The 26,385-nt window shown below is 34.6% G+C and overlaps 1 protein-coding gene across 1 annotated transcript; it reads right to left on the bottom strand.

Moving 5' to 3' along the window:
- Positions 1 to 8,845: 8,845 nt before the first annotated feature.
- On the bottom strand, positions 8,846 to 25,176 carry LOC139502823 (protein D2-like). Its single transcript, XM_071292434.1, has 4 exons — positions 24,730 to 25,176; positions 19,533 to 19,631; positions 13,342 to 13,387; positions 8,846 to 9,086 (listed from the first exon to the last, which is right to left on the bottom strand). Exons 1-4 carry the CDS (start codon positions 24,928 to 24,930, stop codon positions 8,896 to 8,898), a joined length of 537 nt encoding a protein of 178 aa, XP_071148535.1. The 5' UTR covers positions 24,931 to 25,176; the 3' UTR covers positions 8,846 to 8,895.
- Positions 25,177 to 26,385: the final 1,209 nt, after the last annotated feature.

The raw sequence follows: 26,385 nt of genomic DNA, 5'->3' as shown, positions 1-26,385 counted from the left end.
TTTCCTAATGAAAGGTGTATCCCTTATTTCATTTAACTTCAAACTAATTTTAAATTTGTCAAAGAGGGGAATTTTGTACAATAATTGGCAATAAACAGCTGCGCCATGACCGCATGATACGCCCGTCGTCTTGTGAGTGAAGTTGTATGCAATAATTAGGAATAGTTTCTGAGATAGGGCGCACCTTGTGAAAACCTCTATTCTTTTTTACAAAAAACTCAATAACTCTAAAATAAAAGTTTGAATCATTACCTAAAAGTATAGGGATCTTAAGATTAATATTAATAAGAAGTGAGTAAAATTTAAACAATAATCATAAATAAGTTTTGAGATACATCGCAATAAGTGAAAAATCACTCACTCTAAACCAAAATTTTAAACATCACTAAAAAGTAAACAGAAGTTTAAAAGATTTATATAACTAAGAAGTATGTAAAGTTTGATGCAGTTATAATACTTCGTTTTTGAGATATGGCGCAAAAAACCCTATTCCTGTTTCACTTACATTTCCTGTAACTCAAAAAGATTCAATTTGATTTTCACTAAAAGGTTTACAGATCGTTTGACCATTATAAGAAATACCTATGTTAAATTTTAAGATATAGATAAGCTGTCCTCAAGTTATGGTGCGACATGTTTATGCTGGACAGACGGATAGACGGATAGATAGACGAACGGACGAACCTAATGACTGATAGATGGAGGAACGGACGGACGGACGGACAGGTGGGCGGACAGACGGACAGACGGATGTATACAATTATACGTCCTGTCAAAATTGTGACGCACGTGTCAAAACGCAAAGAAATGGAAAAAAAAACTCGTAATTAAAGGTCAATAAGTTTATTAGGATGTCGGCCAAGTCGACTTATTTGTATATTTTGTCTTCCTTATCCTTTTTGCTATATAACTTTTATATATATTTGAAAACAAATGTATAGAAATCGATAAAAAGAACTTGAAATTCGTCACTTATCTCTTAAAGTGTATACCGAATTAAAGTATTGTAAGAAATAAGAAAACAGGGACATCCGCAAAATCGAATTATGTGAGTTGGATTATGTTTTTTATAAACAAGAAAGAAATCGTTAGATCTGTGTACCATACATGTATATGTTCCAGTCAAACCTGCTAACTTTTGACATATGCAGCTTTATACAATAGTTCAAAACGCTATGAATTCGAATCACTATGTCTCGCTTGTTTTAAAATATCAAAGAGAATGTTTATAATAAACATAATCCAACTCACATAATCCGATTTCCCGGGTGTCACTGTTTTCTCATTTCTTACAATATTTTAATTCGGTATTCACTTTATACGATAAAAGAGGGACGAAAGATACCAAAGGGACAGTCAATCTCATAAATCTAAAACAAACTGACAACGCCATGGCTAAAAATTAAAAAGAAAAAAACAGAAAAACAATAGTACACATGACACAACATAGAAAACTAAAGAATAAACAACACGAACCCCACCAAAAACTAAATAAGTGGCAAATCTGGAAGACGTATAGGTTACACGCCCCCGACCCCACCTTTGGTTGCCAAAACTATATTGATTCATGTATTTAACGATTTTGTAAGTAAAATATAATCAAAATATTGTTAAACTCGGCGGTACGTATCTGAGACTCATATAAATGATAAGCCGCTGTCGGGTGAAAGAAGTTGTTTTCCAACGACCCACAAAACTCATTTTCAACGCTGAAGTTAAATAATCAATTATAATGTAATGCGATTATGATTTTTTTTTTATTTGACCAAACCGGGTTATTCATTGTGAAATCTATGACGAAACCGGTAGGTAAACATTGACGAAACCGGCCAGTTCCGTTTTGACATGACCCATTTCTTTCGTTCCATACACAGAGATACAAGTATAAAGATGCTCATAATGACTAGTTTTGCAATCTCCGTGTCAGTATCTATCTTCCCGTACCTTTCTTTTCGTACAATGTGAACAATTTAACAAGAAATCAAACAATTTCGAAGCAAGGTTTACTCAATTCGTCATTTTACCTTAACCGTATTTGGCACAACTTTTTGGAATTTTGGGTCCTCAATGCTCTTCAACTTTGTACTTGTTTGGCTTTACAACTATTTTGATCTGAGCGTCACTGATGAGTCTTATGTAGACGAAACGCGCGTCTGGCGTGGTAACTTTGATAACTATTTGACATTCATTTTTACTTATTTCTCTGTTAATATAGAACAGTTGTAGAAAATATTGCATATCCCAAAAGAAAATGGTTGTATATGTATATATATTCTTTGATATCATGAAAAAAATAAGAAAATAAGGAGAAATCTATCTTTCTTCTGTCTATTGATGTTCCGGCATTGTGCCCGATTTTAGATACCATCGAGTCCGAACAAATGTTGCCGGTGTGGTTTAGACACAGTGATCTTGTACAGCCGCAACCTTCTGGTTTGGAAACTATGTTGAAAAACACTTCAAACGTTACGTAGCGGGTGCATCAGCAAGCCCTTGACTATTAGATCACTCGTGAAACGTAGTCAATATACAAGTGCCGGTGATGTGTTGTTTCTCACGATTAGAGAATTGCCAATTTTCAGTTATGAAGATACGTATTTAGTAAATTAAATTCTTCCAATTGGAATTCTATTACCTCAATATCTTTATTTCTAACATATGCAAGATTCAGTTCAGACATTTAATGTTTTGGTTGTTGGTGTCATTCAACGTTCCTGAAACGTCAACCCTGTAGGTTGCACTTTGTAAATACAGCTGTTTCTCAAAACACGCCTCTTTTAGAGAGATCTTGAATATTCATAGAAAATTAATTTTGTTAACATACTGGTTCCCAGTTATGCTCTCTGTTTTCCATCCCACAGAGACATAACTTGGGAATGTTACCAGTAAATATACACGTGCATATTGTTTACATTGAAATATGTGGTAACCTTTCATTCGAGGTAGGGGTAGTTAAGAAGTATTAGTGTTGGTTTAAACTCTGAGAAGTTCAGGGCATATAGACGTTGAAAATATGCCGCACAGCCCTATATTTTGACCGTTGAAAAACATTGTGGTGTATATGAACTTCCAATTCTCGGATAAGATTTTTTAATATTAAAAGTGGTACAGTTTTAGCCGTAAAAGGAGTTCCTATGGGAAACTGCATTGTCAATATTTACAGAAATGCAACCTATATAGGATAAAAAAAAAAAAACGGGGGGAACATTCAGAATTTTAACCAAATTTGCTTTATTTCATAGATTTAAAAGAAATTAACTCAAATATGAAGTTTTATAAATATTTAATGAAGATTGATAGAATCCTGGGCCTTACATATGATGACTAATGACTATGATGATAAAATTCACAGTTTAAAGTATGTGTAGTTTACTTAAAGTCCTGGATACAAAATTAATTCATAATATTTGCAAATTTGTAAGTTAAATTGTTAAGACCTGCTTATATTTACTCTTCACAGTCATTGAAACTCATAGATCCTTCCTGTATATTATTTTTGGCGTATTTGTGTCCTTTCGATAACCCAAAAGTAAGTAGCAACACCTAAATCTGCTTTTGTGTCACCACGGCATAACAAATACAAGCTAGAAAAACAAAAATATCTCAAGAAAACTTACAGTAGTGTTTTCTATCCAGAATATGTACTAAATATTCCAAATTGCTAGAAACAGGATATTTGAGGCCCCAGGGGCAAAAAACATAGAAAATTGCCTACCCCTGGGTCATAAAACAAATAATTTAACTTGTAAATGCTATGATTTTATTACTTTAAAGTTCTTGATATAGAAAACAATAACTATGCTTGGAAGTTATGCAAAAACCAGATGTTAGCAGTCATCTCTACAACATTTTAAGTGAATTATATCTCAGACTGGTATCTGCATACATACAACTATTGCAAATATGGCTTTGTTTCACTTCTAGTATATATGTTCCAGACCATATGAGTATTTGGACCGTATACGTATACTCATACGGCCCGACCATACGCGTATGGTCGGACCGTATATGTATACGCGTACGGTCCAGAACGATCTGACCATACATGTTATTTGATCATATGGGTTAAATAGAAACAATCTTTATTTTTAGGTTATTGATAATTTGTTACAATTAGATAGATAAAATGAACAAACGAACAATTGAAATTAGGTATTTGTTTAATTGTATATATGAATCCTATTTTGGTTCTCTCGCCCAAGGTGACACAATTCAAGTAACGTAATATTTTTAGCAATTTCATGTATGCAGTTCATGCATGTTCTCTTGCATTTTTTTTTTTTTTTTTTTGGTAAAGTTGTAAAATACTTTAAAACAATTGAACTCCCACTTTATGTTTACTTCCGATATCTTCAATTTCAGCGTTCATAATACAATTAATGTACTACTGATCGACATGCTTAATACAAGAGATTAGCATATTTAATTTGCGTGAATTAAAAACAAGTCAAAATATAAAGTTAGTTTCAAATACAATTGAACTTTTTTATATTAATTTGATAGTTAAGTTATGTTGATCTGCTATATGCATTTGTATCTAATAAACTTGACCAACTTTTCAAAAATAGTCAGACCGTACGCGTACGGTCCGACCATATGAGTATTTTAAAAACGTACGCATACGGTCCAGACCGTACGCGTACGGTCCAAATACTCATACGGTCTGGAACATATATATTAGCTAACTTGTGTCAGATATATGGTTACAGATGATACTGTTGTGACAAGAATTCTAAATTGACCATTTGAGGCAGAAAATGTGTACTTAAATTGACAAACAGGCATACAGTAAGATGTGGACTGGAGACAGAGGCTGGATTGGAAACTTTATATAATCTTGAATGTTGTAATGATTGCTACACATTTCATTTATAGTATTCTTATATGCTTTCAATATGTTATCAAAACAGTTTTAAACAGGTTGTAGGTATTTTTTATCAGAAAATATGTAAAAAGGGTAAGCTGGCAATAATTAAAGTCTTGTTTTCAAATTCTTTAAAAAATTGAAACAGGGGAGGAGTATAAAATTTTATAGTAAAGAAAAACTTAGAGTATACACAGTGATTTCTTTAAGGCTATAATTCTGATAAATGAGTATTACAAATTTTAGTGTTGTGTCGTTGTTCTCCTTTTATATTTAATGCGTTTCCCTCGGTTTTAGTTTGTTACCCCGATTTTGTTTTTTGTCCATGGATTTATGAGTTTTGAACAGCGGTATACTACTGTTGCCTTTGTTAATGTGAAAAAAACTGATTTTAGAGAGTTTTCTATTTGAATAAATGTTTGTATAGGTTGCACTTTGTAAATTCAGCTGTCTCTCAAAACACGCCTCTTTTTGGGGAGATCTTGAATATTCATAGAAAATTAATTTTCTTTACGTACAGCAACGGACTGAGCATTAGACAAAATCCGATGAGAATAACAAATATAACACCAAAACCAAATACATGAATTTGGGATAGAAAAGTACCGCGACACGTCTTATAGTAATGTAAATTCACACTAAAATATAAGAGAAAACAAGCGACACAACGGAAACACAACGTTAAAATGTTACACACTCAGAAACGAACTATGACATAACTTGGGAATGTTACCAGTAAATATACACGTGCATATTGTTTACATTGAAATCTGTGGTAACCTTTCATTCGAGGTAGGGATAGTTAAGGAAATTAGTGTTTCTTTAAACTCTGAGAAGTTCAGGGCATATAAACGTTGAAAATATGGCGGACAGCCCTATATTTTGACCTCTGAAAAAAATTGTGGTGCATATGAACTTTCAATTCTAGGATAAGATTTTTCTCAAAACGTAATATAAAAAGTGGTACAGTTTTAGCCGTAAAAGGGGTTCCAATGGGAAATTGCATTGTCAATATTTACAGAAATGCAACCTGCATTTCTTTTTATTCATATGTATATATACAATCATGTATAAAAAATTATTAATCAATTAAAAGCTCGGGGCTTACTTCAACATGTTCAACACATATATTTTTTGCATTGCTATTTTCAATTCTATTTAGTTCTAATTGAACAAAATGTTTGTAAAAATATTCAATTCTTATTTAGTTTCATCAACTGATACAACGTGGTGTCTAAGTATACATGAAACATTAACAACATTAAATAGGTCTATCATATCTCATGTGCATCAGTTTAAAACCTTTAAATGAAAAAAATATCTTGAATTCGATTTAAGATATATATTTAAATAACATATATGATTGCTAGTGAGACAACTTTTTACCGTAGACCAAATGATGTGAGTAAGCATTTCTGTCTCACAGTACGGCGAAACCCGAAATGACAAACGATTCAAATTAGAAAAATTGAAATAACATAATAACGAAAAGCAAATATGGCAGACAGGAATCTACGACATCTATTGAGTTAAATATCTAAATATGCACAAACATAATATGTCTGGCTCAAATGTGTTTTAGCACCTTCTCATAAACTTGAAATTGCCTCACATAATATCAAACTGTAAAAATCAAACAGAAAAGTTTAAATTCATTAAATCAGCACGAAGCACAGAAGATATCTAACAAAAGGACAAAAGTCACAAAAATACATATTATCTCAAACCAAATTATGGTTATAAATCTTCAACTAAATTGTAAAACAAAATGAGACCAAATTACCAAGTTTGAATAACACGTGCATTTCTTTGAAAATGAAGATTACTGCAGCAATAGGGTGAAATAAAATAAATGAAATTGTAACATGTACCCTTTAATTACATGGAAAGGATGAATGAGAAAACAAAAATTGGGATCGTTTCCCAAGGAAATGATCAGTTTGATCAACAAAAGAAATGTTCATGTTAGGTCTAAGTTGACAATACGAAAATTCAAAATAAGACACTTAACTTCAGATCCATCAAGCGCCTGTGACTCCGTAGGATTGGTTCTTGTAATCTTTTAAACATTATAAAGGATAAGATTGATTATGAATACGTTGTATTAAAAGTGTAGGGTTTGTTTGTTTCAAATCGTCATTAATTCAAGATTAATGTCGGGAAAGTCTTTTCATTGGAATAACATGTACTTAATTCATTTATGAGAGTTTAAAATTAAGATCCGATACGATGTGGATTTTTTTAAATATCACCAGATTTTTTCGTCTGTCAATGCATTTTTTCAACTGTTATAATACCACCAAAAAAAAAAATAATTGCGGCAGAGATTTATTTCTGAAAATACAGGATTGTAGTCATTCTGACAGAAAGTTGAAATTAATGATCTAATTCAAAATTGGAAAAGAAATCCTATAATGTGGGAATCCAGAGGGACGTCATTTAGTAAATCTTTGAATGAGAATGTTCGCTTTGAACGGGAATTTAAGTATAAATACTCGAAAATGCAAGACAGCAACCCAAAGACAAAGAGACGAAAAGGACCTTAAGATCAATAAAGGATCTTTTACAATAAGAGTAAATTATTGAAAAGTTAGCATTTGTCTAAATGACAGTTTTGCTAGATTATTATTTTTGCCTCAAAGAGGACTTTTGTTTTGAAACTCACTTTTTTTTTTTTGCATTCAACTACATGTAAGCAACCAAGATAGCACACTGCGTACTTATATAATGCTCTTTTGAGATTATTAAAAGTTTCAATGTTCAAGTCATTTGTGTCAAATATATTATTTTAGAAAGAAAAGTTCACCCAAATATTTATCAAAGGTACCAGGATTATAATTTAATACGCCAGACGCGCGATTCGTCTACATAAGACTCATCAGTGACGGTCAGATAAAAATAGTCGTAAAGCAAAAATTTACAAAGTTGAAGAGCATTAAGGACCCAAAATTCCAAAAGTTTGTTCCAAATACGACTTAGTAATATTTTCCTGGGATCAGAAAAAACAAAGTTTTGACAGCAGGCAATTGATTAAAATGACCATATAACTGATATTCATGTCAACACCGAAGTGCTGGCTACTGGGCGGGTGATACCCTCGGAGACGAAACGTCCACCAGTAGTGGCATCGACCCAGTGGTGTAAATAGTTATCAAAGGTTTATAATTTAATACGCCAGACGCCCATTCCGTCTACACAAGACACATCAGTGACGCTCAGATAAAACAGTTGTAAAGCCAAATAAATCAACAACAAGGTCATCGACAGAAGGTGCTCTAAAAGCACTCTGGCTACTTCCGCCAATAAAAACCAGAAAACATAATGCACATAAATGAGGCATAAAAAGGTTGATTTAGATTAATTATATTATCCTCTTGTCTATGTTTCTGTATTTCAGTAGCAATTCCCTATAACGGATGTTTCATGCCTAGTCCGAGATCATTATCATTTCGACCCATCAAGTTCTGTTCCGTTTTGATTTCATGCGATAACCTCCCAAAAAAAAAATCATATAATTGTATTACAATTGAAATACGAGATTTCAAATATTAACTGTTGTCTATAATTTAATTGTTTAGTAAAATAAAAATATCTCCGATTATACAGACGAATAGATATAACTGCTACTTACGATCGTTCTTTACTTCAAAATGTAGAACTGTTTTTTCTCGAATTTACCAGAGCAAAAATTCCCGATAGACGTTCATATATGTACAAATTCATACAAAATATTCGAAGTGAGACAATTTTCCTAAATACGAAGCATTTCTATTACAAAAATGTAAGACATTTGTTAGGAAAACTAAGCAAATAAATATCAAAACATGTGCACGTGCTTTAAGTTACATATTCTTCGAAAATGCTAAAACGACCATATAAAGCTGAAAAAAGAGCAATGGTATATATGCATGTGCAACCACATTATATGTATAACTGCATCACCTGTGAACATACTATATATATAAGAGCAATTCGCTTGAGCAATCTGTAAATATCTCTTTAATGAAATATAACGATCTAGACAGAACAAGTTATTCATCGGCTTTGACTTTGTATTGGAAAGTTCCTATATCATTACAATCAAATTTTTCGTTAGCGAGGAAGTCCTTCAGCTGAAAACGTGCTCGACTGCGTGGCTTAACCGTAGTGACTTGTCCCTTCTGCTTCAATAACATAAACTGGTATCTGTGAGTTCCTCTGGGTGGACTCGGCCCTTCATACTCTACAAAAAATGGGAATCAATAATCATAATCACCTGGAAATTGATTTAAATAAAGGTCTATAACTAAGAACTGGCAATTTGTTTCAAAGCTTTCATCACTGCATTATACATGCACAAGTGTTGATAAAAATGTGCTTCGAAGTTGCACTTGAAGAGAGAAAAAAATTCTATGGCATAAACTTAAATATATTTTTGAAGTCCAGTATTGTCATCCCTTTGCCTGAGGGAATGGAAACCTTGATTTCGGTTTAATTTAAAAAATATATATAATGTGTTTATTTCGTTGATATCGTACAATTTTTCAAAAACAAAAATATGATAAAAACCTGTATATAATGCTACATTGTATAATTTTGTTTTTATACAAATTAAAAACTTTATAATCCTGATTTGTTGTAAAACTCAGCCTAACTCAGTTCAACCTGTATTATTACTTTTACGATTTCTTCGCCTTCATAGTCGTTATTTATCTTATCACGTGACTGTTAGATGTAAAGATAAAAAAATGTGCATATTTAGGTTTGTTATTAACCGACCATTTGAGTTATGAGGATATGGCAAAAGCAGTTGCCAAATCTGCCAGTAGGGCATTAGGTTTACTAATAGCAAAATGTAAAGCTCAGTCATGGTGGTTTTCAATATGATGTATTTGTTCCGGACCATATGAGTATTTGGACCATACGCGTATGGTCATGACCATATGCGTATACTCATATGGTCCGACCATACGCGTATGGTCCGACCGTACGCGTATGGTCGGACCATATGAGTATAATACTCGTTTGGTTATTAACGGGCCGGACCATATGAGTATTTGGACCATATAGGTATTTTTTTTCAAATTACATTATAAACGTATCAATACAAAAACTATCTAAAAAGCAAGATGGTTACATGATAATGTATTAATTTTATAATTCAAAGACTACGTAAAAATTAAATATTGATGCCCTAGTTAGTTTTCATCGCTAATTATATTCTTGCATGTAGGCTTGATGTGACAGTTACTTCCACACCGTATCATAGCTTTTTTTTTGCATTTACTAGTCCGTGTTGTGCACGATCCTTTTCATTTAAAATGTACATCTTTTGTTTGCGAATGAAAAGTTAGCCTTTTTGCAGCTGCGTACAGTGATACCGAGGTCTTGGGCCATGCCGATATATCTACGATGTTTTAAGAAGCTCTAGATCTCAAATATCGTAACACGACTGCAATATACCATATTCACAAGACAACTTAAATAAAATGTGTTACTTTCTATTGACTTCTTGTGTAACAGTTCATTAAGACATTTTTTTTAAATATTTTTTTAAGTCGACATATTGCCATTCACACGTTGTAACAAATCGGTAATAACCATCGGTAATGACCATCGGCAATGACCATTGGTATAAAATGTGTTTATGATAGTTTTGACAAGTAAATAAAATTAACTATTTGAAACTTCTAAATTATTTTAGTTAATCTTTTTGTTATGATTATATAAATTAATATAAAATCACCTATATGATAGCGTCTTTTTAATGAACAGTCATACCATATGAAGAGTTGAGACGTATTTAAAGTAAACTGTAACATAGTGTTAATTACCCCGACCATACGCGTACGGTCGGACCATACGCGTATGGTCGGACCATATGAGTATATACCCATATGGTCATGACCATACGCGTATGGTCCAAATACTCATATGGTCCGGAACATATTTACAAAATTGTTCAATTCAATTGTACGATCAGTGATTGACTATAGAACCTCTATTTGGGGTACTAAAGAATTTTCATGTATAAACGCTGTTAAACATAAGGCTATGAGATTTTTTTATGGGAGTGGGTAGATACACCCCTAACTTAGCACTTTAATAAGAATTTTTTTCTCTGGAGTAATAATATCAGCTTTAATAAAGTAAAAAATTGGAACTGTAGAGTGAATACAAAGTTTAAAGAACTTGATCTTAATCAGTATTGTAATATTGAATGTATTTTGAGCAAGTCTGTTATTAAAGATATTGAAAACAAACTATTTATTATGTACCAAAATAATTGGCATTTAAATTTACTAGCTAATGAAAGCAATAAATTGCGTACTTACAGGTTATTTAAATCAAATTATTGTACAGAAAAGTATTTAAGTATTACTATGCCCGGTAAATATAGAAGTGCATATGCTAAATTTAGAGCAGGTGTTGCTCCGATTAAAATTGAAACTGGAAGATATGAAGGTATAGATGTAAATGAAAGGTTTTGTTTTAATTGTGGAAAAAATGATTTGAATATAATTGAAGATGAAAAACATGTTTTATTAGAATGCCCAGAATATGCAGATTTGCGAACGATATTTTTTAACAGTGTATGTAATATAGAAAGTAGTTTTAGTAATTTAAGTAATGGAGAAAAGTATTTATTTATGTTGCATGATGATAGAGTTTGTTATTTTACAGCCCAAATCTGCCATGAAGTACTTTTTTTAGAGAAAGTGTATTTTCTGTGGTGGATCCAAAGGGGGGGGGGGGGGGGGGGGGGGTTCCGGGGGTTGGAACCCCCCTTGTGTTTGGCTGATCAATGCATTTGAATATGAGCATATAGTTGGACCCACCCCCCTTTACTCTGTGTTGGGACCTCCCCCCCTTTTTTAAAATGGCTGGATCCGCCACTGATTTTATACTCGTAATAAGTGTATATACTGGTTTCTTTTGTATAATTGTTTTTAATAATAGGGTGTTTTATGTTAAGATATCTATACTATTAAACGAGAAGACCTCATTTTGGGTGTCGCTTCTCTTCTTTCCACAATAAATCTATACTATTAAACGAATAGACCTCATTTTGGGTGTCGCTTCTCTTCTTTCCACAATAAATTAATCAACACGCCTCTGTGTCCTATAGGTACAGTGCATAGTCGAATTTGTCATCCATTCATATGATTATTCAGATTGAGTTATTTTTGGAGAAAAACGAGAAAAAGGGCATCCGGATATTGTCCCGTCATTGGACAAAATTTAAGTCAGATTATACTTCCGGTTTGCGTTTTTCTGTATATATACTACGAATAAAGTGTATTTTCAGAATTCTATCTATCATTTTCAAGTTTACTATCCACAGTGGTCACAGAGTTTATTAAATAGAGAGGGTCTGTATACTATATCATAATCAATGACCACCATGGATCGATTACAAAACTTAGAATTGAAAGTAAATACACGTTTAGAGTTTATCAAATAGAGAGGGTCTGTATACTATATCAATGACCACCATGGATCAATTACAAAACTTAGAATTGAAAGTAAATACACGTTTAGAGTTTATTAAAAAGAGAGGGTCTGTATACTATATCAATGACCACCATGGATCGATTAGAAAACTTAGAATTGAAAGTAAATACACTTTATTTATATAGTGAATATTCATAATATACAGATAAGCGCTAAAATTATTCATGTGCACTTTTGATACCTTTTCTGAAATTCCCCAGTCATTAAATCTTTTACAAAATTCATTGATTACAAAAAAAAAGAAGATGTGGTATGATTGCCATGTTGACAACTCTCCACAAGAGACCAAAATGACACAGAAATTAACAACTATAGGTCATCGTACGGCCTTCAACAACGAGCAAAGACCATACCGTATACTCAGCTTTAAAAGGCACCGAAATGACAATGTAAAACAATTCAAACGAGAAAACTAGCTGCCTTATTTATGTACAAAAAATGAACGAAAAACAAATATGTAACACATAAACAAACGACAACCACTCAAGTACAGGCTCCTTATACTTAAATGTTCATAACATACTAAATGTATATTCATATTCAAATTGATAGAAAACCACAAATTGGGAATTTTGGAAATAAAGGAGGAGGGATTAAAAAACTGAACATTTTCCTGTCCCCAATAACCTATGATTTATGATACTTTTGCTGAAATTCTCCAGTCATTCAATATTTCACAAAATTCTTCCAACAACACTTTACATACTTTAAACTACGCTCTGAATGCCCGCGATTTCGCGGGTGTGTTCTAGTATTGATTTATGTTATAGATGTAATATAAATGTATTAATCTGTGTTTTTTACAGTCTTTCATAACTCTTTTTAGAGTGGCTCTTTTATAAATTGTTAATATTATATTGTGTTTTATATCAAATGTTTTAAAGAGGTGAGACTCTAACAAATGTTTGTTTGTTTTGTAATACCTTGAAAATTTCTTCATATCGACGAATCTACGTGATTTTACAAAAGTGAAAAAAACTTACCCATAATTGTCGTGCCACCGAGATCATCACTCCCAAAATTTGATCCCTATTGAAAAATAATACAAGATTGTATCAACTTTCTAGTCAAACTTTATTTACATCATTCAAATAATATGTAAGTCTTAGTTAATTCCTTTTTTAGTGCAAAATACGCATTAAATTGCAATTAATTGACTTCCCAAATTGCACAAATAGTAAATCATTCGATCCTTTTAAGACTATGTTAACTCAATCGATACACGAAAAGGAATTTTAGTTGATATAATCTTAGCACTTAAGTGAAAGATATAAAAAAGATGTAGTATGATTGCCAATGAGACAACTATCCACAAAAGACCAACATGACACAGACATTAACAACTATAGGTCACCGTACGGCTTTCAACAATGACCAAAGCCCATACTGCACAGTCAGCTATAAAAGGCCCCGATAAGACAATGTAAAACAATTCAAACGAGAAAACTAACGGCCTTATTTATGTAAAAAAATGAACGAAAAACAAATATGTAACACATAAACAAACGACAACCACTGAAAAGAGGTTACTAATAATGTAACTATGCCATAAACATGTTAGAGGCTTTGGATGGGGTTAAATGATTAAAGAATAATGGCCTTAAAAAATGAAGATAAGAGAATAACGGGCAAAAAAAATGAAGATTAGAGAAAAAAGGGGTTAACTTTTAGAAGATTAGAGAAAAAAGGGGTTAATTTTTAAAAGATTAGAGAAAAACGGATGAAAATTAAATGTTTACAGAATAACAGACCCCTCCATCCAGACCCTCATGTTAAACCTAATGAAAATAAGACTGAATTTTAAAATAGAAATACTGATATTTAACAGTTTTGTGTCATATTAACATCTTAATGTGCATGTATGTTGTTGTTGAAGATTTCCTATACTTATTTATCTTCGAACTCATTGGGACAAAAAAGTGGACTTAATTGGACTAAACGCACTTTCTATACAATAAGGGTTTCGCCTCTTTTTTTTTTTTTACATCTAAATGTCAGATAAAATGTATGAATGTTTTTACATCCCTACTGTTACACCTAAATCGCTATTTCTTCAGTAACTTAATGTATTGATGTATGCAGTGTTTTTTCCAATTACTAGTTGACGCCTAGTATAGATACTGTTGAGTTCGATCTAAAATATGACAAAATATCCGAGTCGATTGTTTGCCAATTTTAGCTAGTATTTTTTGTTGAACATAGACAATAAAGAAATACTAGTCAAATAAAATATTGACGGACATAAACCCGACTTCGAACAAATGTCACAGGAAACAGTTTAACAAACGATATAATTGAGACCATACTTTTTATTGATTTCATTTAATTAAAACCTAAACATTAATCCTGTGTAAGGTGTTTCACTTAATTTAATATCTTAATATTTGTTACCAGTCAGTGTAGCCATTAAACCTGTGTTGGGTATGTCACCAAACTAACCATTATATGTGTTACCAGCAAGTGTAGCAAGTAAACCTGTTTGGTGGATGTCACAAAACTAAGTTAAACCTTATATACCTTTGCCAGTTTGTCTGTGTAGGGTATGTCACCTAACTAACCTTTGTATTTGTCACCAGTCGGTGTAGCCAGTATGTCTGTATAGGGTATGTCACCTAACTAACCTTTATAATTATCACAAGCCAGTGTAGCCAGTACGTCTGTGTAGGGTATGTCACCTAACTAACCGTTATATTTATCACCAGCCAGTGTAGCCAGTATGTCTTTGTAGGGTATGTCACCTAACTAACCTTTATATTTATCATCAGCCAGTGTAACCAGTATGTCTGTGTAGGGTATGTCACCTAACTAACCTTTATCTTTGTCACCAGTCAGTGTAGCCAGTATGTCTGTGAAAGGTTTGTCATCTAACTAACATTTATATTTATCACCAGCAAGTGTAGCCAGTATGTCTGTGAAGGGTATGTCACCTAACTAACCTTTATAATTATCACAAGCCAGTGTAGCCAGTACGTCTGTGTAGGGTATGTCACCTAACTAACCGTTATATTTATCACCAGCCAGTGTAGCCAGTATGTCTTTGTAGGGTATGTCACCTAACTAACCTTTATATTTATCATCAGCCAGTGTAACCAGTATGTCTGTGTATGGTATGTCACCTAACTAACCTTCATATTTATCATCAGCCAGTGTAGCCAGTATGTCTGTGTAAGGTATGTCACCAAACTAACCATTATATTTGGCACCAGCCAGTGTAGCCAGTATGTCTGTGTACGGTATGTCACAAAACTCACCTTTATATTTATCATCAGCCAGTGTAGCCAGTATGTCTGTGTAGGGTTTGTCACCTAACAAACCTTTATATTTGTTACCAGCCAGTGTAACCAGTATGTCTGTGTAGGGTATGTCACCTAACTCAGCTTTATATTTATCATCAGCCAGTGTAGCCAGTATGTCTGTGTAGGGTATGTCACCTAACTAACCTTTATATTTATCATCAGCCAGTGTAGCCAGTATGTCTGTGTAGGGTATGTCACCTAAATAACCTTTATATTTATCATCAGCCAGTGTAGCCAGTATGTCTGTGTAGGGTATGTCACCTAACTAACCATTATATTTGGCACCAGCCAGTGTAGCCAGTATGTCTGTGTAAGGCATGTCACCAAACTAACCTTTATGTTTGTCACCAGCCAGTGTAACCAGTACGTCTATGTAGGGTATGTCACCTAACTAATCTTTATATTTGTCACCAGTCGGTGTAGCCAGTACGTCTGTGTAGGGTTTGTCACCTAACTAATCTTTATGTTTGTCACCAGTTGGTGTAGCCAGTACGTCTGTGTAGGGTTTGTCACATAACTAACCTTTATATTTGTCACCAGTCAGTGTAGCCAGTATGTCTGTGTAGGGTATGTCATCTAACTAACCTTTATATTTATCATCAGCTAGTGTAGCCAGTATGTCTGTGTAGGGTATGTCACCTAACTAACCTTTATATTTGTTACCAGCCAGTGTATCCAGTATGTCTGTGTAGGCTTTGTTACCTAACTAACCTTTATATTTATCATCAGCCAGTGAAGCCAGTATGTCTTTGTAAGGTATGCCACCTAACTAACCTTTATGTTTGTCACCAGCTAGTGTATCCAGTATGTCTGTGTAGGGTATGTAACCTAACTAACCTTTATACTTGTCACCAGCCAGTGTAGCCAGTATGTCTATGAAGTGTATGTCGCCTAACTTACATGTATATGTGTTACTAGCCAGTGTAGCCAATACGTCTGTGTAGGGTTTGTCACCTAATTAACCTTTATATTTGTCATCAGTTAGTGTAGCCAGTATGCTGTGTAGGGTATGTCACCTAACTAAACTTTATACTTGTAACCAGCCAGTGTAGCCAGTATGTCTATGTAGGGTATGTCCCCTAACTTACATTTATATGTGTTACTAGCCAGTGTAGCCAATACGTCTGTGTACGGGTTGTCACCTAATTAACCTTTATATTTGTCACCAGTTAGTGTAGCCAGTATGTCTGTGTAGGGTATGTCACCTAACTAATCTTTATATTTGTCACCAGCCAGTGTAGCCAGTACGTCTGTGAAGAGTATGTCACCTAACCAACCTTTATATTTGTCCCCAGTAAGTGTAGCCAGTACGTCTGTGTAGGGTATGTTACCGAACTAACCTTTATTTTTTTCACCAGCCAGTGTAGCCAGTATGTCTGTGTAGGGTATGTCACCTAACTAAACTTTATATTTGTTACCAGTCAGTGTAGCCAGTATGTCTGTAGAGGGTATGTCACCTAACTTACCTTCATATTTGTCACCAGCCAGTGTAGCCAGTATGTCTGTGTAGGGTATGTCACCTAACTTACTTTTATATGTGTTACCAGCCAGTGTAGCCAGTACGTCTGTGTAGGGCATGTCACCTAACTTACCTTTATATTTGTCACCAGTCAGTGTAGCCAGTATGTCTGTGTAGGGTATGTCACCTAACTAACCTTTATATTTGTCACCAGCCAGTGTAGCCAGTACGTCTGTGAAGGGTTTGTCACCTAACTAACCTTTATATTTGTCACCAGTCAGTGTAGCCAGTATGTCTGTGTAGGGTATGTCACCTAACTAACCTTTATATTTGTCACCAGTTAGTGTAGCCAGTATGTCTGTGTAGGGTATGTCACCTAACTAACCTTTATATTTGTCACCAGTTAGTGTAGCCAGTATGTCTGTGTCGGGTATGTCACCTAACTAACCTTTATCCTTTGTTAGTCTTGTATTATTTTAATTTTAGTTTCATGTATACAATTTGGAAATTAGTATGGCGTTCATTATCACTGAACTAGTATATATTTGTTTAGGGGCCAGCTGAAGGACGCCTCCGGGTGCGGGAATTTCTCGCTACATTGAAGACCTGTTGGTGACCCTCTGCTGTTGTTTTTTATTTGGGCGGGTTGTTGTCTGTTTGACACATTCCCCATTTCCATTCTCAATTTTATTTATATTTGTCACCAGTCAGTGTAGCCAGTACGTCTGTGTAGGGTATGTCACCAAACTAACCTTTATATTTGGCACTAGCCAGTGTAGCCAATGCGTCATTGTAGGGTTTGGCACCTAACTAACCTTTATATTTGGCACTAGCCAGTGTAGCCAATACGTCATTGTAGGGTGTGTCCCCTAACTTATCTTTATATTTGTCACCAGCCAGTGTAGCCAGTACATCTGTGTAGGGTGTGTCCCCTAAATTACCTTTATATTTGTCACCAGCCAGTGTAGCCAGTATGTCTTTGTAGGGTAGGTCACCTAACTGACCTTTATATTTATCATCAGCCAGTGTAGCCAGTATGTCTATGTAGGGTATGTCACCTAACTAACCTTTATGTTTGTTACCAGCCAGTGTAGCCAGTATGTCTGTGTAGGGTATGTCACCTAACTAACCTTTATATTTATCACCAGCCAGTGTAGCCAGTATGTCTGTGTAGGGTATGTCACCTTACTAACCTTTATATTTGGCACCAGCCAGTGTAGCCAGTATGTCTGTGAAAGGTTTGTCATCTAACTAAGCTTTATATTTATCACCAGCAAGTGTAGCCAGTATGTCTGTGAAGGGTATGTCACCTAACTAACCTTTATAATTATCACAAGCCAGTGTAGCCAGTACGTCTTTTTATGGTATGTCACCTAACTAATCTTTATATTTGTCACCAGTCAGTGTAGCCAGTATGTCTTTGGAGGGTATGTCACCTAACTAACCTTTATATTTGTCACCAGTCAGTGTAGCCAGTATGTCTTTGGAGGGTATGTCACCTAACTAACCTTTATATTTGTCACCAGTCAGTGTAGCCAGTATGTCTTTGGAGGGTATGTCACCTAACTAACCTTTATATTTGTCACCAGCCAGTGAAGCCAGTATGTCTGTGTAGGGTTTGTCACCTAATTAACCTTTATATTTGTCACCAGCCAGTGTAGCCAGTATGTCTGTGTAGGGTATGTCACCTAACTAACCTTTATATTTGTCACCAGCCAGTGTAGCCAGTATGTCTGTGTAGGGTATTTCACCTAACTAACCTTTATATTTGTCACCAGCCAGTGTAGCAAGTTCGTCCTTGTAAGGGTGTGTCATCTAACTAACCTTTATATTTGTCACCATCAAGTGTAGCCAGTACATCTGTGTAGGGTATGTCACCTAACTAACCTTTATATTTGTCACCAGCCAGTGTAGCCAGTCCTTCTGTGTAGGGTATGTCACCTACCTTTATATTTGTCACCAGCCAATGTAGCCAGTACGTCTGTGTAGGGTATGTCACCTACCTTTATATTTGTCACCAGCCAGTGTAGCCAGTACGTCTGTGTAGGGTATGTCACCTACCTTTATATTTGTCACCAGCCAATGTAGCCAGTACGTCTGTGTAGGGTATGTCACCAAACTTATCTTTATATTTGCCACCAGCCAGTGTAGCCAGTACATCTGTGTAGGGTATGTCACCTACCTTTACATTTGTCACCAGCCAGTGTAGCCAGTATGTCTGTGTAGGGTATGTCACCTACCTTTATATTTGTCACCAGCCAATGTAGCCAGTACGTCTGTGTAGGGTATGTCACCAAACTTATCTTTATATTTGTCACCAGCCAGTGTAGCCAGTACATCTGTGTAGGGTATGTCACCTACCTTTATATTTGTCACCAGCCAGTGTAGCCAGTACATCTGTGTAGGGTATGTCACCTACCTTTATATTTGTCACCAGCCAATGTAGCCAGTAAGCCAGTGATGGGTTATCGGGTGCTGGAGCATCTGGATCTACCATAATTAACGTGTACAAAGTGTCCTATAAATAGAAAAGAATGCGATAATTAGTTTTCCTCCTTTGATTCAAAAAATCAAGCGTACTATACATGTATATATGAAATTTAAATTCGTTAACATTTTTAAAAGAAATTGGATGACATCTTTTTCGGTTTGTGTTTATTTTGTTGCGTTATCATTAGTTTAGGCACTGAGTAACTAATAAAGGAAGAAGTTTGTTAAAAGGCCATTTCGCGTTTACGCCATTTCGCCTTTTCATCTTTCATATTATATAGAACGAAAAACGCGAATTCGAAACGACAACGCAATAATAAACGCAAAATTGTTTCACTTCTCAATTTCCGTTTTTGACTTCGCGCGTTTTCGTGTTTGTCAATTACTGTCCTACTGAATAATAATTTGAATATAATCTGACTAGATTATTATATTTTCATGTACTATTAATTTTTAAAACGAGTACTTATGAATGTTATCATAAAACAAAATATTGGAAAAAAAACTTTATTTTAAGAGTTACTTGTTTGGAATAAACCAATTTTCAGTAAGGCTCAACCTCGCTAATTACAATATTAGTTACACGAATAAAACATAATTAATCTACCAACATGACCAATATTCGAAGATAAACAATATGCATTCACATATATATACTAAAGAAAAATAAAACAACTGTGGTATACATTGTTCTTAAACTTACGAGTTGAACACTTTGAAATGCAGACACAGTTTTATTTTCTAAATTTTGATAGTTAATTTCACACTATTTGATCACTAAAAAACTAGTATATATATATATAGGAATAATTTATAATTCCTTGAATAGTTCAATGGATCATTGAATTATTATATTCAGTATAAGTCTATCAAGATCGAATGAATGAATAAAACTGGAGCATTATGATTCAATTTTTATTTTACAATACTTATATTCTTCCACATTCGAAATACTGTTGTTTAGTAAATGGATTATTTTAGGAAAAAAAAACATTATCAGTGTCTGAAAAAAATTCGACAAGCAAGTGGCGAAGAGTTTAACATTAAATTCTCTTTTAAATATCTCAATTGCAATTAATTTTCAACAATGGACTAACACATAATAAACAGAGCAAGCACTGAAGCAGTACAGAAAAAGACTTTATAATTACGTTAACATTGAGAACAAAGAACACTCTTGTCAAACATGAACATTCCGTATTATACTATATCGTCAAGTTATCGGAATTTCGTGGGAACTAACTGTGCACCAATTATTGTGGACTAAAAAAAATTTTTAAAAAAATAGTAGGGGTGTGATAAAGGGTGCGATAAAGGGTAGGGGTGTGATAAAGGGAGTGATAAAGGGTATGATGAAGGGTGCGATATGGATTAAACAGCAGCCTGCAGGCGCCTGCCGTAGCTCCCTATACGCTAACACGCAGTTGCGTGCACATCGATTCGGCAAGCAAAAAAAAAATGCCAAAATAAAAATTTCTAAATTAATTATGGTTAAAGGAAACACATATGTTGTCACTTTTTTAATTGATGAACTGTCATTAAATAACGGCATTTCAAAATAAACGTTTTATTGGAGATCATGTAAAAATCGTTCAGTAACTTGTATCTTTTAGTTTTACCAGATTTGAATTTATTATACTTAGTTTAGGACATTTAGTTTCGGAGCACATTTTACAGAGTACGGCTTATCTGTTTGCGATGCGATGTACCAATGGCAATCGACCATTAGATTTATCGAAACCCTGTGATGTTATTGAAAATATGCCGAGGCGATGTATTCGACAGACTACCAGAGCCAATCAACCTAGCAATCAACCTGAAAACACGCCAAAACAGCATTGGAAAGTCACATTATATTTTGCGTTCACACACGTAGACCATATGATAATGGAATTGGAGGGTAGAGGGTGTCTGGTATTATCAGAAAATAGCTTCTTTGTGTCGTATCTGCTTCCTCGTGTTGTAGGAAATATAACCAACGAATAATTTGAAACATACAAAATGACCTAGCATGTATTTGGCGGACAATTTCAATCGGGAGGTCGCTCGATGGAGAACACGTACGCTGGTTTATAACATCTCGCGAGTGCTACCATGCAGATCTATCAGTGTATTAAGTCTGTTAAAAACAAAATAATGTACGATCAACAATGAATAACGACAGGTTATCATCGCTAGCATTACTGCATATTGATCGGGATTTCAGTGTGAATGTTGACAAAATAATAGAGAAGTTCGTTTCTGCTTAGACCCGAAGAGCAGATTTTGGTCAATGTTGAGTAAATTCTGTAATTCAAAAATGTGTTGTTTATGTATTAAATTAGCCATGATTTACTCTATTCAGAAGATTCAAGTGTTAATAGTTTTACGTTCATAAATTGTGTATAAGTCCTATCTACATGTAGCTCCTCTTTAAACCGTCCTATGACCGAAAATTTTTCTGCATTAAAGGGTCCCAAAATTGCTTGCACATCGTTTTCTTCTAACTACGCCCCTGGCAGGCTATTTATCAAATATTCAAAATTACTAAATGTATGATAGATATATCTATACATCAATCGAATCATGTATATACCTCAATCGAATTATTTATATAAAGCAATCAATTATTTATAATACATATGTAATTTGTATATACATCAACATTTACGTGTATACAAAATCGAATTATCATCATTTTTTTACCATGACCCGCGCCACACATGATTAGAAAAAATATAACCTGTATTTTAACTTGAATATTAGATAGAAGATAGGAAATATTAGACAGGACAAAAAGACCTGAATGGTATGAAATTCATTCTTTCTATTTTCACTAAAATTGTCTAATGACTTCTTAAAAAAGTTATTGCCCTTACATTGGGATTTTTTTTACTAAATTGATCACATAATTTACGGAATAAAATTGAGAATGAAAATGGGGAATATGTCAAAGAGACAACAACCCGACCAAAGAGCAGATAACAGTCCAAGGCCACCAATGGATCCTCAACACAGCGAGAAAATCCCGCTCCCGTTGGCGGATTTCAGCTGGCCCCGAAATAAAAATGTGTACTAGTTTAGTGAAAATGGACGTCATACATATACAACTCGTCTAAACATCAACCCAACAATGTTAGATCTGTAAATTTGCTTTCGCAAATTTTTGGTTCTTCCCTCACCGGGATTCGTACCCATGCTACTGTGATATCGTGACACCAAATCGCCTGCACTGCAGCCGTCCCGCTAGACCACACGACCACCTGGGCTCTACAATAATAGAGCTTTCGCTGGCCGTGTGTTACCTTTCCTCGTCAGTTTTAATCTAGCGGCGTACTACAGTACATGATATATAAGGCATGAAGATGTTATTGTTACAGATCAGCTAAATTATCTATAGTAAAGGATCCTACAAATTAATGTAATATATATATATAAATGAACTGAAATTAAAAATCACATACAAGACAAAAAAGGCCAGAGGCTCCAGACTATGGACATGCGCAAAAATGAGGCCGGGTTACATGTAAACATGTTTTGTGAGATCTGAACCCTCCACCTATAAATAGTGACGAATACATTATATTTCATATTTTTCTAAAAAAAAAATCGTCCTTTTTTCTCTCTCAGAAAGTTCGAGGATTGCCACATGAAGTTAATTTGTTACCTGACTGTGACCTGTAAGCAAGTTTTGGCGGTTGTGAACATTTCATCATTTTTTAATTAAGAAATAATTGATGCAAGCTACACTTTAATATTGTAGTTTTAACATGGATAGGCATTATATTCGTGATTATTTTTGCCCGAGCGATAGTGATGGCGGCATTTACAGTTTGTCTCAAGGTGAACAATTTTCACCTATAACTTGCTGGAGCGTTGACGACAGACAGTACTTTGAGAGTTGAGATCTCACTAAACATGTTTAACCCCGCGCTGTTCAGGAACCTCTAGCCTATAGATAAGTCTTGTAGATTTTTTTAAATTTAATTCATTGTATGATACTGTTTCATAGGTTAGTGTGACGTCAATTTTCACTGAACTATAAAAAAGGATGATGCGGTGTGATTACCAATGAGAGAATTTTCAACAAGAGACAAAATGACACAGACATTAACAACTTTATGTCACCGTAGTACGGCCTTCAAAAATGAACAAAGCCCATACCGCATAGAAAGAATATATAAAAGAATACACAATTGAGTTTAGTGGCCTGTTGAGGACCCTCCGGGGAGGGATTTTCTCGCCATTGGTGGTCTTTCGCTATTTTCTGCTCTTTGATCGGATTGTTGTCTCTTTGACACAGTCAACATTTCCATTCTCCAATTTATGTAATGTTTGATGTAAAGATTTAAAGTGTTGAAACGTGTTGTGGTGGGGTTTGAAATGTTCGTGTCTTTGAAAGCGGGTTTTAAAATTTTTCTTCTTTTTAAGACTTGAAAAAAAAGAGAAATATATTATATATGTTTACTCCCATTCTCCAAATTACCAGTCCCTTATTTATCCTACAATTCATTTTTCTTTCAGTCTGAATCATAGAATTATCGATTTGAACCGACCTCCAACCGCCCAAGATTCTGTAAAGAGGAGTGCCTATAATTGCAGACGTTTTACTTCATAACTATCTATGACTGATAGTTAAATTTATTTCTGAACATTTTTAGAACAATTTGACAACATTCCATGCATATTATGTATAATTTTTGTAAGAAATGGATAACTAATTCCTGGATTTTTTAAATTATAGTTATCCATTTCTTACAAAAATTATACATAATATGCATGGAATGTTGTCTCCCCAGTAACTGTAAATATCGTGTGGCCTTGAAAAAATATGTGCGGGCTTAATAAGTTGGGTAAAACAGATTCCAATGCTTGAACTGGCAATGGCTTTATGCTTTGTTTTTCATTCAGCATCTCCAGAAATAAAGTCATTGCCTTTTATGATCTCTGCCAGACTGGACTAGTTTTTTGGCACAACTTTTTGGAATTTTGGATCCTCAATGCTCTTCAACTTTATACCTGTTTGGCTTTATCGATATTTTGATATGAGCGTCACTGATGAGTCTTATGCAGACGAAACGCGCGTCTGGCGCACTAAATTATAATCCTGGTACCTTTGATAACTATTTACACCACTAGGGACTTACCGAATCTGCATGTTCGAATGATACTACAGGCTGGTGTGCAGTGTCATCCTTGTCAACTTTGTCATTGCAGTCACTATAGCCACTCAATTCGAGCTCATTATTACCACAGAAAGAGGTAGGTGGAGTGCATGATCCAATAGTTATATCAATACAGCTGCATAATATTGCTGCTACACATAAATACATTGCCCGCACATACATCGTCACACGTTACGTGTATTTGTGTATACTACATGTAAACCCGGACGTAGACAAGGTTATTATCCGGCGTTCACTTGTCAATAATATATTAAAATTGCATAAAATTAATCTGATAACAATATTTTGTGACGAATAACATCTCAAGAGCAACCATATGTTGCCTGAATGTAAATGTAAATTAATCTCCTACAAATTGATCATGTATATAGCACGTGGTATATAGTTGTGTGAAATTAAAAAATCAATACTTATTCTCTACAGTACATTAATGAGGGGGGATAGGACCTTTATCGGGACTCCGGGATCGGGTGTTTTTAAGATCGGGATTTCGGGATTGTACGGTGGCAGAATGCGGCCATGAAAGAAAAAAAAATTATGTTGTTCCCTCAAGATACTATGTCGTTCCCTCAAGATGCTATGTCGTTCCCACAAGATAGTTATCTCGTTCCCTCAAGATACTATGTCGTTCCCTCAAGATACTATGTCGTTCCCTCAAGATAGTTATCTCGTTCCCTCAAGATAGTTATCTCGTTCCCTCAAGATAGTTATCTCGTTCCCTCAAGATAGTTATCTCGTTCCCTCAAGATACTATGTCGTTCCCTCAAGATGTTATGTTGTTCCCTCAAGATAGTTATCTCGTTCCCTCAAGATGCTATGTGGTTCCCTCAAGATACTATGTCGTTCCCTCAAGATGTTATGTTGTTCCCTCAAGATACTATGTCGTTCCCTCAAGATACTATGTCGTTCCCTCAAGATAGTTATCTCGTTCCCTCAAGATAGTTATCTCGTTCCCTCAAGATAGTTATCTCGTTCCCTCAAGATACTATGTCGTTCCCTCAAGATGTTATGTTGTTCCCTCAAGATAGTTATCTCGTTCCCTCAAGATAGTTATCTCGTTCCCTCAAGATACTATGTCGTTCCCTCAAGATGTTATGTTGTTCCCTCAAGATGCTATGTCGTTCCCTCAAGATACTATGTTGTTCCCTCAATATAGTTATCTCGTTCCCTCAAGATTTTAAAATTGTATTGATATATGATTCATTTCGCCCTTCGAAGCGGAACTGTAGACGTGACCAGATCCAAAAGGTGAATATTTGCATAATAATAATGATATAATAATTCTGTACTTAAAGAGAATAACTGAGGAGGGATAGGAGGGGTCCTGATCCAGAAATCCCGGGCTTAAAAACACGAAATCTAGAAATCCCGAATTTAAATAAAGTAAATCCCGACGTCCCGTTATCCGAAAAAAAAAGAATTCCCGGATCCGAAAGGGTCAATCCCGAAATCCCAAGCTTAAAAACACCCGATCCCGGAGTTCCAGTAAAGGTAGCACTCCACAGTTAGATGTGTAGTTTCGCATTTTGGCCCTGAGGATTTTTCAAATATAAAATGATAGTGCGAGTGGGGCATTCGTGTACTGGGGATATATCTTTATTCTGACAAACCTTAGTC

This window comes from Mytilus edulis, chromosome 14 (assembly GCF_963676685.1).
Source record: "Mytilus edulis chromosome 14, xbMytEdul2.2, whole genome shotgun sequence".
Lineage (NCBI taxonomy): Eukaryota > Metazoa > Mollusca > Bivalvia > Mytilida > Mytilidae > Mytilus > Mytilus edulis.
This window is presented reverse-complemented; position numbering and strand designations above follow the sequence as displayed.